Genomic DNA, 16,883 nt, shown 5'->3' on the forward strand with positions numbered 1-16,883 from the left:
ATTTTTGTTTTGATTTGTGTTTTGATACGAGGCCTTGTGCAGTCAAGAATACTCTCAAATAAAAGTTTTTGTTTAGATGAGGATGACACACTCTTTACCAGTTGAGTACCAAATAGAGTCTCAGTGTAGCCCTGGCTGTCCTGGAAATTGCTCTGTAGACCAGGCTGGCCTCAAACTCACAGAGATCTGACTGCCTTTGCCTCCCTAGTGCTGGGTTTAAAGGTGTGTGCCACTATACCCAGCCAGGTTTTTGTTTTGTTTTGTTTTTTTCCCGAGACGGTTTCTCTGTGTAGCTGTGGCTGTCACACTCACTTTGTAGACCAGGCTGGCCTCGAACTCAGAAATCCGCCTGCCTCTGCCTACTGAGTGCTGGGATTAAAGGTATGCGCCACTACTGCCCGATGTGTGTTTTGTTTTTTGAGATACCAATTTATATCCCTGACTGCATTAAACTCACTGTTATCTAAGCTAATTTCAAGCTTTCAGTGATCCTCCTGTCTCTGCCTCCTGGTGCTGGAATTAACAATTCTGAGCTATCATACCTACATTTGTTTATAAGCTTTCTGAACTTCGTTCTATCTGGAAAAACATTTATTTGGACTGTCTGGGTGGTGGTAGTGCACACATTTAATCCCAGCACTCAGGAGAAGGAGACAGAGGCAGACAGATTTCTCAGTTTGAGCTGGTGTACTAGAGCTAGTTCCAGGACAGCCAGGGCTACATAGAGAAAAACCTGTCTCCAACCCAACCCCCCATTCCTGCAGCAAAGGCTATTTGGAATGGGGTAGAGAATTTAATTCTTAAGTTTTTTTTCTTTTGTTGTGTCTGGCCTGAAACTTGAGTAGCCCTCTTCCCTATCGAGTGTTGGAATCACAGGCATGAGCCGCCATGCTGCCTTTACTCCCATCATTTCACAGCCTCTTCCCTGTAGGTGTGGGTGCACAGAGGAAGGGCTTTCTTTGTCCCACCAGCCCTCTGAGAGGGCTTCTGTCCTCACATGCACTCCAGATGTCTAGGACCCAAACCCTAGAAAGCGCTGTTGTAGCTTGCCTTGTTTCACATATGGGGATAGAAAGCTAGAGGGCTGAGGATCCACAGGGCCCCCTCTGAGCGGGGTGATGCTGCTCCCACACTCTCCTTGGAGTATTTACCAAAGTGGGAGCTTCCCATGAAAGCAGCAGGGGTCCCCAGGGAGCACTGGTTCCAGACCTTTGTCAGCTATGTGCATTGGGGAGGAGATGGCTCAGCTGGGTTGCAGCCCCTGAGACCCCAGACCCCAGGGCTCCTTGGTTTCAACAGGCAGAGGCAAGTCCTTGTGCCTAGTCCTGCCCTAATAGGGCTCAGCCGGGAGGCACCAAGCCACTGAGCTGCCACTCTCAGTACTTTCCCACTTAAGTGGTTTGTTTTGTTTTGTTTTTGCAGTGCCAGGTTTGAAACCCAGGGCCTTGTGCATGCCAGGACAGTGCTGCATCTGAGCTCCACGCTGAGCTGAGAGCTGTACATGCCTATTTCCCCCAATGAAATAGCAGGAGCAGGGAAAGCAGGCACGGGGTGGGCGCCAGGCTCCTGTGCTGGTAATGTCATCACAGCTCAGTGGAGCCAGCTGTATGCTCTTCACACCCCCTTCAGAGGCCACCAAACCTTAGCAGTCTGGCCTGAAGCTGGGGGGTGGTGGTGCACGCCTTTAGTCCCAGCACAGGGAGGCAGAGCAAGGTGATCTTGAGTTTCAGGCCAGCCTGGTCTACAGAGGGAGTTCTACAGCCAGGGCTACACGGAGAAGCCCTGTCTGGAAAGGAAACAGTCTTACCTGGGAGTGAATGTTGGCAGTATACGTATGCACAGGCCTAACGGTAGGGAGCCTGAAGCAAAAGGATTTTACATTCCAGGCTAAGCCCTGCTACAAACTGAGACTGCCTCAAAAAGCCAACCGAGGGCTTGATAGATGGCCCAGTGTGCAGCATGAGACCCTTAGTGCAGTCTCTAGCACCCATGTGTGCCTGAAGGCGTCTGAAACCTCCACCCTGGTGGTAGGAGGCAGAGTCAGGAGGATTGCTGGGGCTTGCTGCCCAACCTAAAGTCCAAGCTGGTCTTTTTCAGAAGATGGTGTGATAGTATTGCCCAAGCTGGTCTTGCCTCTCTGGGCTTACAGGAGCCTTCTGTTCTAGTCTCCGGAATTACAGGCATGTTACCAAGTCCAGTTACAGTTTTCTTCTTATAATTTTGACCTATCGTTGGTTGTCCCTTCTAATGGAGATAGAGACAGCCCATTGTAGTCTTGCTATGACAGTATTGCAAATATATTGCAAATACAGAATATATTGATTGTGTGTGTGTGTGTGTGTGTGTGTGTGTGTGTGTGTGTGTGTTACTAGAGTAGAACCTTGAGCCTTGCATGTGCTAGGGAAGCTCGTGATGACTGAACTACATGCTGTTCCCATGGCTCTTTTACTATAGTAATGGATTTTGTAAAAAAAAAAAAAAAAAAAAAAAAGCTTTATTGACTGACTGTAGTTTTTTCTTTGTTTCATCTTAATTGGAAAAATAAAAATTGGCCAGTGATGGTATATGCCTTTATTCCCAGCACTTGGGAGGCAAAGACAGGCAGATCTCTGTGAGTTTGAGGCCAGCCTGGTCTACAAAGCAAGTTCCAGGGCAGTTACACAGAAAAACCCTGTCTTAAAAAACAAAGCAAGCTGGGCGTGGTGGCGCACGCCTTTAATCCCAGCACTTGGGAGTCAGAGGCAGGCGGATTTCTGAGTTCGAGGCCAGCCTGGTCTACAGAGTGAGTTCCAGGACAGCCAGGGCTACACAGAGAAACCTGTCTCAAAAAAAAAAAAAAAAAAAGGGGACCCTTGCTGCAAAGGAAAAAAATAAAATGTTTGGGGATACTGTTAAGTGCTAAAGTCTAGACCCCCCCCACCCGCAGTGAGGGGCTGTGGGTATGGGTCAGTGGTAGAACAGTGAGTTGGCTAACATGTGAAAAAACGTAGTCACCACCACCAAAACCTGGCTTTTCTGTGGCTGAAAGGCTAACCCACTACCTCCAGCTTCTTTAGTCTTCAATTGAAACTGGGAAGTAATTATACTAAGGTTTCTTACAGTACAGTAGGAAGATTCTAGATCCTTTGAATAATCATTAGGCTGCCAAAGCCTGGGGCACTCTTCCAACTCTGAGTTGAGTGGCTAAGCCCTGTGGCCCATGCATGACATGAGATCCTGGAGGGAGCAACGTAGCCCTGTGCTTGTACGGGGCTCCTTGAGCCTCTGTCCTTCAAGGGCTCTGTGTCTTCACTAGCTCCCCACCGCCTTCTCAGACGCCTCAGATCTCAGAGAGCAAGGGTCGGGTATAGAGCTGACACGGGGCTCCAGCACAGGGCGGAGGACTTACTTGCCCCTGCTTCCTTCCTCAGGATCTTCATCATCTGGGCCATCAGCAGCTGGTTCCGCCGAGGGCCGTCCCCTCAGGACCAGTCGGGCCCTGGAGGGGCCCCACGTGTCGCCAGCCGAAACCTATTCCCCAAAGACACTCTAATGGTAATGCTGGGTGGAAGGCTGGTCGAGGGCTGGGGGCAGTGATATGGTGAGGACAGGCAGGATGGGACAGTTCCCAGCTGCGTCAGCTCTGTAGGCACATGGTCCCAGATGCTCTAGCCGATCAGGGCAGGTGACTTGTGCTACCCGAGAGACACTAGGAAACAGGTCTCTGGGGAGCTTGTACAGTAGACTTCCCGGTTGTTGTGCACCTATTGCAACAGGGTCCCCGGGTGCTTTCTTTCAGAACCATGTTTGGCTCTCGTGGTTGTGGGTGGCGGGGTGACTGGGATCAGTTCAGGTTCCTGAGCTAACAGCATGGCCACCAGACTCCTCCCCTCAAGCTCTTCCAGGTCCTTTGTGTTCTCTGCTTAGCTCTGCTGCCGAGTATCTTAGCCTGTCAGCAGGCCACTGTTGAATAACCGATCCTAGGGATAGGGATGGTTGTCAGGAGCCTCGGGCCAAGTAAGAGGAGGCTCCCCAAGCTTGCCTCCCCTTCTGAGGCACAGATGCTTGACTTCTTTGTCCCAGATCTGTCCAGTTCCAACTGGGAGGTCATCCGTGGTGGTCTTGCTTTCCCTTGTCCTTAAGTTCATCACTGGTAGTCCGGGCTCCTTGGTGTCACCGTTCAGGGCAGAGCCAGCATACAGCAAAAGCCAAAGTTGAGTTGAGCAGTTTCTATGCCAGCATCTGACCAGGGTCCCCACACCCTCCTGCATTCCACAGAACCTGCACGTGTACATCTCAGAGCACGAGCACTTCACAGACTTCAACGCCACCTCGGCGCTCTTCTGGGAGCAGCATGACCTGGTGTATGGTGACTGGACCAGTGGAGAGAACTCCGATGGCTGCTATGAGCACTTTGCAGAGCTTGACATCCCACAGGTAGGTCCTGCCCACAATTCGCCCGTCTCGGCCTGCGTCCTCCAAGCCATCTAGTGTGGTGTGGTTCCCAACTTTAGCTGATCAGCCATCAGTAGCTGTCCCTGAGGGGTCCACTCAGCACAGTGATGCCAAAGGCATAGTTTCCAGGTTATATGAATAAACAGTGACAGTGCATTTTCTGTTCAGAGCCCAAGCCAGGTTGATGTGTGGAAACGTCTCTACCCCATACACTTGAGAAGTGTTACAGCTGAGTGTGGTAGCACTCAGACAGCTGAGGCAGGATTACCATGCGTTCAAAGCCGAGCTGTGAATTATAGGAGGATGTGTCTTAAAACCAGAAGAAGCTTTACTGCCCATGTAACTGTTAGTGTCTCACGTAACTGCTGCTTGTGCTGTGTGTGTGAGAGATGAAACTGGGGTTGGCAGCAGCGTGGGGACGTTCTCCTGGTCAACAGCAAGTGAGAGATCTTCTGCTCTCGGGCTCTGCCCCCCAGGAAGACTTTCTCAGCTTGTTTAAGTATCTTTCCCATGCTCACAGCGACTGGGGCTTCTGCAGTCCGTGAGGTCCGAGGCATAAGCTTGGCTCTTCCTCACAATCCTTGAGCTTAGGAGGCTAAGACTGGGCTTTGCAGTCTATCTCCATCACTCGGCAGCAGACTGGGCACACACAAGCACTCAGCAGCTTTTGTTTTTTGTTTTTTGTTTGTTTTTCTTTTTTTTCTTCCATTGTTGGCAATTGAATATAAAGCATCTATTTTGTATGCTACATAAATACTGTACAACTGAACTGTAGCCCCTGTCCTTGGATTTTATTTTTTGAATCTTTTTGTTTTGTTTGTTTCTAGATAGTGTCTCTGTGTAGCTCTTGTTGTCCTGGAACTCACGCTGTAGACCAGCATGGCCTCAAACTCAGATATTCATGTGCCTCTGCCTCTCAAGTGCCGGGACTAACGGCGTGTGCCATCACCTCCTGGTGGATTATTTATTTGTTTGTTTGTTTGTTTATTTAAGGATTTATTTAGTGTATATATGAGTATAGAGGGTATCTGATCCCATAACAGACGGTTGTAGGCCACAATAGCGTTGCTGGGAATTGAACTCAGAATCCCTGGAAGAACAGTCAGTACTCTTAACCACTGAGCCATCTCTCCAGCCCTTATTTTTTTTTAAAGATTTATTTTTATTTTATGTATATGAGTACACTGCCGCTGTCTCCAGACACACCAGAAGAAGGGCATCGAATCCCATTACAGGTGGCTGTGAGCCACCATGTGGTTACTGGGAATTGAACTTAGGACCTCTGGAAGAGCAGTTGGTGCTCTTAACTGCTGAGCCATCTCTCCAGCCCAAAGATTTTATTTTTTGAGACAGTTTCATGTAGTGCAGGCTAGTCTTGCTGTGCATCAGAAACTGGTTTAGAACTGGCTGCTTGGATCATAAGAATGTGCTGTCACATCTGACCTCAGCCCCCTGTTTTTCGATAGGGACACTGAGTGTCCAAGCTCTGAACTTGGAACACATTCTGTAAACCTTAGTCTCCTGAGTGACGGGAACTATAGGCTGTGTCAGGACTGCTGCTTCAGCCAGTGTGCACATGTTAACTCGTAGTGTGGTGCAGCTCTTGTCCTTTGTACCAGTAGGCTTTGGGAATGGGGGAGGATGCCCCATCTCTGAGTGGTTTGATCTACATGGACAGACACAGTCTGTGATTCCAGTCGTGCTATGGCCATACTGTCAAACTCAGGCCCTTTCTGGAAGTTCAGGAAAAGGTGGGGGACCAGTGAGCTGGTCTTGGGGATTCAGGTTTCACACCCAAAAAGCAGCTGGTGGGCTTGGAGGGCCCTGTGTGGGCCAGGCTCTGCGTGACTGTCACACATTAGGCTCAGCTCAGATCTTCCTTTCCTTCCCCATCCTGGGAAGTTGGGAATAAGGAAGGCTTTGGCAGAGGCAGTGGGATGTCACAGGGTGTGGAAGGTGGACAAGTCTGTTTTCTTTTGTTTTATCCTAATCTGGTCTTCCTTGTGCCTAAGCTTGCCTCAGACTCTCAATCCTCCTGCTTCATCTGGAGTTAGAGTCATGCATTGCCACAACTGGCTTTCAGAAAACTGAGTTCTGACTCCCTTGCAGCCTGTCTCTAACCCTGGGTGTGAATTAGCTTCAAGCCTCATAGGCCCTACAGGGTCGTATTGTGACCTGTGGCAATGCAGGGCTGAAGTGCTCTGTTCCTGTGGGCTCACTAGTGTAAACGTGTCCTTGCTGCAGTGTTGGATGGCCTACATCCTACAGTTGGTTTACTGAGTGTCCGGTTCAGCTGGCACCCACTCTTCAGTCTGTTTTACTCCAGCATTTGGGACAGAACCAGTCAGCTGACCTTTGTGCCTTGAGTCCTCAGTAAGCTGCTGGAGAGTTGGAAGTAAGTGGAAGTTACTGTAGGCAGGTGACATGTGGCCTTGGCCTTTTCTAAGCCTCACTCACCAGGCCCCTTCTCTTGCAGAGTGTACAGCAGAATGGCTCCATCTATATCCATGTCTACTTCACCAAGAGTGGCTTCCATCCAGACCCCCGGCAGAAGGCCCTGTACCGCCGGCTTGCCACTGTCCACATGTCCCGGAGTAAGTTACTTCCCTCTGGTCCTGGTGAGCCCTGACAAGAGTGTTGTATGCCATCTCAGGTCTTGTGGAGCAGGCAGCAGCTCTGTGCTCTGGACTCAGGACTGATGAGACAGGCACTGGCCCCACTCATGTAATTAGCTCTGGGACACCCAGGGACCTGCTAGTGAGAGCAGGAGAATCTGGGTGTAATGCAAGCCGGGATCCCAGCTACAGAGCTGAGGGGCTAAAGCTGAGGCAGTCATGAGTTTGAAGCCATCCTAGGCTTCTTAGAAAAAGCAGGGCTGGTGAGATGGCTCAGTGGGTAAGAGCACCCGACTGCTCTTCCAAAGGTCCCGAGTTCAAATCCCAGCAACCACATGGTGGCTCACAACCATCCGTAACGAGATCTGGCGCCCTCTTCTGGAGTGTCTGAAGACAGCTACAGTGTACTTACATATAATAAATAAATAAATCTAAAAAAAAAAAAAAAAGAAAAAGCAAACAGTTAAAGCAGGTGGAGCTTAGAGAACTGCTGAGCAGAAGGAAGGTGGTAATCACAAAGATTGGCTGCAACAGAGAGAAGAAGCTCATCAGAATTTGAAATGGAGCAACTGAGGTTGAAAGAGCAGCTGGAGCCGGGCGTGGTGGCGCACGCCTTTAATCCCAGCATTTGGGAGGCAGAGGCAGGAGGATTTCTGAGTTCGAGACCAGCCTGGTCTACAGAGTGAGTTCCAGGACAGCCAGGGCTACACAGAGAAACCCTGTCAAAAAACAAAAAAACAAAACTCAGTTGGCAGAGTGCTTGCTTGTCCTGCAGGAAGCCCTGGGTTGGGTCCCTTAAGCAGCAAACCAGCTGTGGTGGTGTACACCTGTGATTCCAGCATTGGCGGGGTAGGGGAGGACCTGATGTTCAAGGTCATTCTTCATCCCTGATTAGGGAATTCAGGGCCAGCTGGACTGTGTGATACTGTCACCAAAAAAGAAAAGAAAAAGAAGAAGAGAGAGAAATAAAGAAAAGAAAAGGAACCTTCTTTTTTTGTTTTTTTTTTTTTGTGGGTTTTTATTTTGTTTTGGTTTGGTTTTGTTTTTTGTTTTTTTTTTTTCGAGACAGGGTTTCTCTGTATAGCTCTGGCTTTCCTGCAACTCACTTTGTAGACCAGGCTGGCCTTGAACTCAGAAATCTGCCTGCCTGCCTCTGCCTCCCAAGTGCTGGGATTAAAAGCATGTGCCACCACCGCCCGGCGCCTTATTTTTTCTAAAAGCCAGTGATTAAGGGCTGGGGCAGCATTGTCCATGGGGGTAGGTGCCTATAGTTTCCTGCTGCACAAAGTCTTATTGCGGAAGTAAATAAACCACTTGGTTAATTATGGTAATGGTGAGAGATGTACTGAGCAGTGTCTGGTAGTAACCCTGATCCAGCACTTGTAAGGCTGAGGTGAGAGGATGGTGAGCTCTAGGTGAGAGGATGGTGAGCCACCCTAGGACAGGCCATATAGTCAGACCACATCTCAGACAAAACAGTACCTAGGTAGGTAGATGGTTCAGTGGTTAATGTGAGGACCAGTCTTTGTCCCCAGCATCCTTGTCAACTGCCAAGGCAGCCCAGTGAGCCCTAGTTCCTTGGTATATACAAAAAAGCAACTGATGTCTTTCTCAGGCCTCCACATGCCCACACTCAAATGCTCCCACACATGCAGCACGAACTTCACAGCAAGAGACAGGCAAAGCAAAGGAAAGTGCTGAATTCCTTATCTCAGCATGGGGTTGGTGGACAAGTATGGTGTTTTACATTGTGTGGGGAGACAAGTGTCAGTGAATTCTGTATCACACCCATAGCTTATGCCCAGTGGTACCAGCATCTGCGACTCCGTTGGACGGGCGCAGCAGCTTTAGAAGCTTGGTCTTCCAGAGCAGGGCTTCTCTGCTCCCACAGGACTAGAGCAGTTTCATATTAGAATGAACCAGTCAATCTATCTATCTATCTACCAAATTTTATGTGTGTGATATTATACCTGCATATATGTATGTGTACTATGTACATTTCTGGTGATGGTCGGGGTCATCAGATTCTCTGAAACTGGAGCCATGTAAGCTACTGTGTGGGTGGTGTGAATATGTGTGTCCATGTCTGTATCCCGTTTTCATCAGCCCTGTCTGTTGCTTGTTGACTGCCTCTTCCCTTCTTGGAGGATGTCTCAGGAGTTTATTCTCTGAGATACCCAACTTCAGGGGCTTGTTACTCCAGCTGGACAAGGGGGGGCTAGTTTCCAAATAGTTCATCAAGAAAAAATGGAATGATGCTAATGTTGTAAGAGAGCTGTAGGCTTTGGCCCATGAAGTGTAGGTTTTAGCCTCATTCTCCATGATAGTCACTGAGGTTCCAGGAAGTGGCACTAATACACCAACATCCCTTAGCTTATAGGAGACAAGAGCTATGTGATCTTAGCCCAGAGCTCTATGCTCCCTGCTCCCTTGTGGGGATGGAATGGGGCAGCTCAGCAGCACGGGGGTGAAACCTAGGGCTTTTCACACAGTAGACTGTGCTGCCATCTATGCCCTCAGGCCTCTTACAGGGACATTCAGAGACAGGTGCCCTACCACTGAGCCACACCCCAGCCCCTCACTGGGGGATTCTAGACAGGGGCTCTACCACTGAGCCACACCCCAGCCCCTCACTGGGGGATTCTAGACAGGGGCTCTACCACTGAGCCACACCCCCAGCCCCTCACTGGGGGATTCTAGGCAGGGGCTCTACCACTGAGCCACACCCCCAGCCCCTCACTGGGGGATTCTAGGCAGGGGCTCTACCACTGAGCCACGCCCCCAGCCCCTCACTGGGGGATTCTAGGCAAGGGCTCTACCACTGAGCCACACCCCTAGCCCCTCACTGGGGGATTCTAGGCGGGGGTTCTACCACTGAGCCACACCCCTAGCACCTGGGGAGATGATTCTAGGCCATACCTCCAAGCTCCTTGGTGGGAGAATTCTAGGCAGGAGCTCTCTCACTGACAATCCTAAATCCATTTTATCATTATTTAAATTTTGTTTTTTGAGACAGGTTCTCTGTGCTTTCCTGGCTGGCCTGTAACTCACCTCTTGAGTACTAGGATGTGGCCGGGCACACCCGTTTTGTTCAGAGCATTTGATCTTCTGTATTTGAGTGTTTGCCTGTATATAAGTACTTGCACCCTCATGCTGTCACCCATAAGCCATCTCTCCAGTGGCTTCTGGTTTTATTTTGAGAGGCTTTCGCGAGGTTGCTTAGGCTGGCCTTGAACTTAGTCTGGTCCTCTTGCCTCAGCCATTAACTACTTGGGATTACTGGTTTGCACCACTAGGTTCAGCAAGGGAGGCAGTTTTCCTTCTCAACATGAATAAGAGCTAGTGACATCTAAGTTGGGAGGGTGTGGTCAACCCTTTGCTCTTGTCTCAGGCAAGGTGGTGGGAACCCTGACTAGCCTGACCTTAGCAAGGGGAAGTAAGTCCACTTGTGGCTGGGGATTCACAGTGTTGGAGTTCTCATATTGGCTTCTCACGTTGCTGGCGCCAGACCTTCTCTGGAACTGTTCTCTAACTCCCCCATGTATGGCCATGTATTCAGTGGGCTGTCCCTGAGCCCAGGGTACAGAGCATATGGGTGAACTAGGAGCCAGGTGGGCGTGTGTTGTGATGGAATTAAACTGTCCAGGAGAGGAGGGACCATATCACCTCCTTGGGGAGGTGAATGCCAGTGAAGTGGCTCATGCCTGTAGTCCTCAAGCTGAGGGTCAGCCTAAGATATACAGTGAGGTGCAGTTGCAGAGAAACAGCGGCCACAGCCATGTAGGAAGGAGGCAGTGGCATGGTGTGGGCTCCGGTAGATGTGTGTCCTTTGCAGGTTTAGGGAGTGGCCAAGCAGGTGTTAGAGATGGGAGGCTCTGCTTTCTGCCTGGATAAATCTATAAGTGGTACTTCTCTATAAAGATGAAGTGGTGGTTCCTTGAAATTTAGGGGCTGGTTGAGGCTTCCCAAGTGATATAATCATTAGTGGGAAGCCGGGACACAGCGGCCATGGGATCACAGGCCTCACCCACCTCTCTCTGCCCACAGTGATCAACAAATACAAGCGTAGGCGATTTCAGAAAACCAAGAACCTTCTGACAGGAGAGACAGAAGCTGACCCAGAAATGATCAAGGTAAACAAAAGTGGAGTTATTGGGGATCATGGTGTTGCCTAGGTGCGCACAAGTTTTGGTCAGGCCAAGTGACTGCCACTTCTGAGCACTTCCCTGGGAGGAGTTCAGAGATCAGAACACTGCAGCAGGAAGTCTGCAGACAGGTCAGCCCAGGCGGCCCTTGGGGTAGATCTGGCTCTGAGCCCGTTTCACTTGGGACCCTTGCTCCAAGTTACACAAGTGGAGAGGCTGGCTTGACACCATGTAGCTGTCTGGCGCAGAGCAGGAGCAGGAGCCGTAGCTTGGAGCAGTTGTAGACTTAATCAGCTCTGTGGCTCCTGGTAGGCTGAGCAAACCAGGGCACTTCTCTAAAGGCACATAAGCTTACCTTTCTCTCTGGCTTTGGGCAGGAGGCATGGTCTCAGAGTGAAGTAGGGCCACTCTGAGAGGGGATGCCACGGTGCTTTCTCTGGGCTGGGCTTTGTCCTGTGTATGAGCAGCCTGCCTCTGCCTCCACAAGCCTCTCCTTTCAGATGAGGAGGTGGAGGATGGTTGAATCTGAGTCTCATGTAGGTGATGGGTATCAGCGTGCACCTACCAGCCATAGCTGCAGTGGCCGTTCTTCTGCCCCAGTTGTCATGGGAGGGCATAAGCAGTAGTATTTATGGGGCCTCTGCCTGTCCGAGGCCTACTGTTCCTTTCCCATCTCCCCACAGAGGGCTGAGGACTATGGCCCTGTAGAAGTAATCTCGCACTGGCACCCCAACATCACCATCAACATCGTGGATGACCACACACCATGGGTGAAGGGCAGTGTGCCACCCCCACTGGACCAATGTAAGCTGAGCCAGAAGCTCAGGCCTGTGACCTTGTCTTCCCCCAGCCCCATCTATGAGAGACCCTTTTAGTTCCACACTCTCCTAACCACTCTATGCCTGTTCTCTTTCTTCCCGCACTCTTCTTTAGCCAAGTCCTGGCCAGTGTGGGTGGGAATGGCTGCTGTCTTTGGGTGTCAGTTCACACCTGGTTTCTCACTGTTTTCTATAGAGTTGGGGGTATATGACCACCAGTGAGTGTAAGCTGTACTGGAGACAAGCTTCATTGGCCTTCATTCAAGGCCACTCCCTTTGCCACTGCATCCTTTCCATTGAGTTCTTGGGACCCTTCTGCTCCTCATGGTACAGTCAAGAAATGCTATGTGGTGTCTTGGCCAGGCTGAACAGTGCCCGCTCCATGTGCCCACAGATGTGAAGTTTGATGCCGTGAGTGGTGACTACTACCCCATCATCTATTTCAATGACTACTGGAACCTGCAGAAGGATTACTACCCCATTAATGAAAGTCTGGCCAGCCTACCACTGCGTGTCTCTTTCTGCCCGCTGTCACTATGGCGCTGGCAACTCTATGCTGCACAGAGTACCAAGTCACCCTGGAACTTCTTAGGTGACGAGCTGTATGAGCAATCGGATGAGGAGCAGGATTCAGTGAAGGTGTGTGGGGCGCCACAGGCCAGGGGGAAGTGGGGAATCCCACCCAAGGCTGCCCAGACTGTTTCACGACTGCCTAGCAGCCCCACCCCCTAACCCTAGCTCACCCTGGGGCCCCGGCTCCCGACTCGACTCCTTTACTTTCTCCTGTTTTCTTCTTGCCCGTGACACACTCTCTAATGGTCGCTGGAGCAGCTCTAGAGAGGTCCTACTTGGGATTCCAAGGAACATGTAGGGAATGGCTCTTGGAAATGAGGTGCCACAGCAGGGACAGAGCAGTACTCATAGACTCTCTCCCCAGGTTGCTCTGCTGGAGACCAGCCCGTATCTTCTGGCACTGACCATCATCGTCTCCATTGTTCACAGTGTCTTTGAGTTCCTGGCTTTCAAAAATGGTAGGCATGGGGGCCCGGGACATTGAGGCAACCGGCAGATGAAGTAATCTGCTCCCTGCTTCTTCTGTGCCTGGGGCCTCTGTTTGTACTCTAGAGGGCTGGAGCCTGAAGAGGGACAGTGACCCCACTAGGCACAGAACTCGCTGGGCCTGCTGCCTGGGCCAAGGCCAGGGTGGTATCACCAGGAAGCAGGGTGGGGAACTCCAAAGCCAAAAGAAAGGGAAGCCCTGGGGCTGCTCCCAGCACCCTGCCTGACAGGGAGGCCCCAACATGCAGCTACCCAGTTCTGGGACAACCCATTGCTGTGTTCAGCTCCAGGTGCTGAGGCAGAGGCAGGCCTGCAACTGCGCAGCTCTGCTACAGCACTCATTCCAACTGCTCTGTCAGCCTCTAGGCTGGTGGACCATAGTGGGGGTGGGGGTGGGGTCCCCTGAAGCTTCTGGAATTGACAGGAGTGATGGACACTTCTGTCACACTGACGTTGCAGCGGAAGCTGCTATCCCAGAAGAATATAGTGGGCAAACTTGAGGGGTACTCAGTGTGACCTCTCCTGGAAGGCCTTACATAGGGAGCTCCACCATGCTCTGAGGTGCTGGCTCTGTTCCCAGCCAGAGATTAGTGAGGAGCAAGTTTGGCCACACATGGGAAGCAGCAATCGTGAGCTAGACTTTGCCCCCTGTGCCAGGTCCCCACTGTTCTGAGGGATGGATGACCTTATGAGTGGGATGTGCTAAGCCCCAGGTTTGGGCATGTGGGCCAGGGTCCATGCTCCTGAGTCATGGATGTCAAGAGTCCTGAATGCTTATGATCCAGCTTGATGAGACCAGAAATAGCAGGATGTTGTCAGCTTAGGTCCCCCAGGTGTCCACATGGAGACCAAAAACCAGGGTTTGTCTGTGCCCCAAGGATAGCTCACAGTTTGAGTGGGAGGCCAGAAGAGAAGGTCCCCAAGCACACACCCTGGATCTTCCTGTGCAGGGAAGGTAGGATGGCATTGTGTGATTCTGATCTGATGTCTGCCCAGGTTCTGCCATGCAAGGGTGTACAGCCCCATGTGTGGTCCCAGCTAACCTGCTTCCTTTACCACCTGATGACCCTCAGGTGACCAGCTCAGGGAACTTGTGTTCCTATCCCATATGACCTTGGGAAAGGTCCTGTGTGCCCTCTGCTTTTGTGGGAGAAAGTGCAGCCCAGGAGAAGCTGCTGACCGCCTGTGCCCACATCCTCTACAGACATTCAGTTCTGGAACAGTCGTCAGTCCTTGGAGGGGCTGTCGGTGCGCTCTGTCTTCTTTGGCGTTTTCCAGTCCTTTGTGGTTCTCCTTTACATCCTGGACAATGAGACCAACTTTGTGGTACAGGTCAGCGTCTTCATTGGGGTCCTCATCGACCTCTGGAAGATTACCAAAGTCATGGACGTCCGGGTGAGTCAGGCTCTATGTTGCTGTGGGGCTTGCAGGGTGGGAAGGGGGTCGCCTGCTTAGCCAGGACCTGCCTTGGTCTCTGGGGGTTTCCCAATGCCTGCCTAGCTCTCAGGACCTAGGGGATTTTCACAGTAGGGGATTTTTTGGGGTCACATTAGGGCAGGGGAACTGGGAAGAGTGAGGAAGGGCAGGGGGCGGTTCTGGCTGGGGAGTGGCAGGAGCCAGGTCCCAGCTGACCTTGACTTTCCCTTTACAGCTGGACCGGGAGCATAGAGTGGCAGGAATCTTCCCTTGCCCAACCTTCAAAGACAAGTCCACCTACATTGAATCTTCAACCAAAGTATATGATGATGTGAGTGACCCCTGTGGCCCTGCGGTGGTCTCCAAGCACCTACACTCATCAGGGGCAGGCTGGGCCGTTGGTCTTGCCTGCCAGTATCACTGCCAGGCCCATATCACACCCTGTGTTCCCCACCTGCCACAGCTACTTCCTGGCCAAGTCCAGAGTTCCCAGAGCCACCTGGAAATTCCCCTGGCCTAGCCTGCTGGACCAGGTGTGGGTGGATGAGGACAAGGAGTGGAAGCACTGAACAGGGCCCGCAGAGCTGGCCTGTTCGGTGACCCCCCACCCCACCGTCACCCCGCAGATGGCGTTCCGGTACCTGTCATGGATCCTCTTTCCCCTGCTGGGCTGCTATGCCGTCTACAGCCTTCTGTACCTGGAGCACAAGGGCTGGTACTCCTGGGTGCTCAGCATGCTCTACGGCTTCCTGCTGACCTTTGGTGAGCAGGCCCAGCTCTACCCTGCCTGGAGGGCATGTCCACACAGTTCCAGGCCCATCATTCTTGTAGGCCACAGCCTTGGGGCTGGCTGCCAGGCCTGGCCTTGATCCCACTTCTAGGACCTGTGCCTGCAGACCATCTGAGGCTCATGTTCTCATGCTTCTGTAAGCACAGCAGCCAAGCCCTGTCCTGGGACTCACTGGCCTCCAGACAGTGCCCACCCAGTGTGGGCAGCCATGGGAATAGGGAGCTATAAGGATTCCTCTGGCCAGGTCTACAGAGAGGAATTCATGTGCTGGTGGAATCCCAAAGTGCAGAGAGAAAGCAGGCACTCACAGTGAGTACTGAGTACAGACGAGGGCAGAGCAGTAAAGGTGTACGTAGATGAGTTTAGGAACCCCACTGAGGAAAGATGCTTAACAGTCCCCAGAACTGACCAGGAGAGACAACATAAAGATCAGGAAATGCTTGAAATTGGGAAGCTGGGGTTGGATATCTGAGGTCAAGGCCATCCCAAGCTATAGCCCAAGACCCTGTCTTCTCCAAAGGAAAAAAAAATGTTGGAAAGAGAATGCAACGATCCGGGGTAGGCTGTGCTAGAGGAGCAGAGTGAGCCTGGGTAGCTGGTCATGGTTCCTTTGTCTTCCTGAAGGCTTCATCACTATGACACCACAGCTCTTCATCAACTATAAGCTCAAGTCTGTGGCCCATTTGCCCTGGCGGATGCTCACCTACAAGGCCCTCAACACTTTCATTGATGACTTATTTGCCTTTGTCATCAAGATGCCTGTCATGTACCGGATTGGCTGCCTGCGGGATGGTAAGGCCCAGCGGACACAGGGTACAGTGGGTGGGGAGGAGCCTCATCTCCACTGCGGTGGGCCATCTCCCTCACACGGTCCCTTCCCCCAGATGTGGTTTTCTTCATCTACCTCTACCAACGGTGGATCTACCGCGTCGACCCCACCCGTGTGAACGAGTTCGGTATGAGTGGAGAGGATGTCTCAGCAGCGGCATCCAGGGCCCAGGCATCCACTGCAGCAGGGGCTATCACACCTGCACCCAGCACAGCTGTCAGCGGAGAGGATGCCTCCACAGTCCCAAAGGCCACTTCTGGGGCCTGCACTGCCAGCCAGCCCCAGGAAGCCCCTCCAAAGCCAGCAGAGGACAAGAAAAAGGATTAGCCACTTCAGTCCTCCTTATCTGCTCCTGGTGACTGACCACCACCACCTCCCGGGCCCCTCCCTTACCCTCTCTGTCGCCCTCTTCCTGGACAGATCAGGCCGGAGCGGCAGGAGGCCCCCAGGGCCAGGGCCCGGTGTGTGAGATGGGGCCGGGCAGGTTGGGGCTGGCTGTGTGTATGTGGAGGCACCGTCCATCGTCTTGTCTATCCGTCTGTTCCTATGTGTTTGGAGACATCTCGCCCTGCCAGCCCAGCACCATCGGGAATCATGGTGAAGCCAATATGGCGCCGAGGGTGGGCCAGGCGGGGAAGGGGCCAGGGCTCCTCTGTGGGACGCCTGTGGTCCTCCATCATCTTGTCCCTCATCCCCTGACCACCCTGCTCCCAGACCGCCACCCTTTAACACAGTCTGGATTTAATAAATTCATATGGGTGTTTAACTTAAGCTCAA

At 51.8% G+C, this 16,883-nt stretch overlaps 1 protein-coding gene across 1 annotated transcript in view; it reads left to right on the forward strand.

The window, feature by feature from the left end:
* The window catches only part of Clptm1 (CLPTM1 regulator of GABA type A receptor forward trafficking), a 32,189-nt gene extending 15,306 nt beyond the window's left edge, over positions 1–16,883 (forward strand). Inside the window, exons 3-14 of the mRNA XM_021167162.3 lie at positions 3,411–3,534; positions 4,258–4,416; positions 6,911–7,028; positions 11,097–11,182; positions 11,878–11,998; positions 12,407–12,651; positions 12,950–13,043; positions 14,276–14,466; positions 14,723–14,818; positions 15,114–15,249; positions 15,902–16,069; positions 16,162–16,883. Of these exons, the coding sequence (XP_021022821.1) occupies positions 3,411–3,534; positions 4,258–4,416; positions 6,911–7,028; positions 11,097–11,182; positions 11,878–11,998; positions 12,407–12,651; positions 12,950–13,043; positions 14,276–14,466; positions 14,723–14,818; positions 15,114–15,249; positions 15,902–16,069; positions 16,162–16,433 (1,810 nt within the window). The 3' untranslated portion in view covers positions 16,434–16,883. The remainder of the gene's footprint in view (positions 1–3,410; positions 3,535–4,257; positions 4,417–6,910; positions 7,029–11,096; positions 11,183–11,877; positions 11,999–12,406; positions 12,652–12,949; positions 13,044–14,275; positions 14,467–14,722; positions 14,819–15,113; positions 15,250–15,901; positions 16,070–16,161) is intronic.

This window comes from Mus caroli, unplaced genomic scaffold (assembly GCF_978045245.1).
Source record: "Mus caroli unplaced genomic scaffold, Mus_caroli_1 scaffold_8, whole genome shotgun sequence".
Classification (NCBI taxonomy): domain Eukaryota; kingdom Metazoa; phylum Chordata; class Mammalia; order Rodentia; family Muridae; genus Mus; species Mus caroli.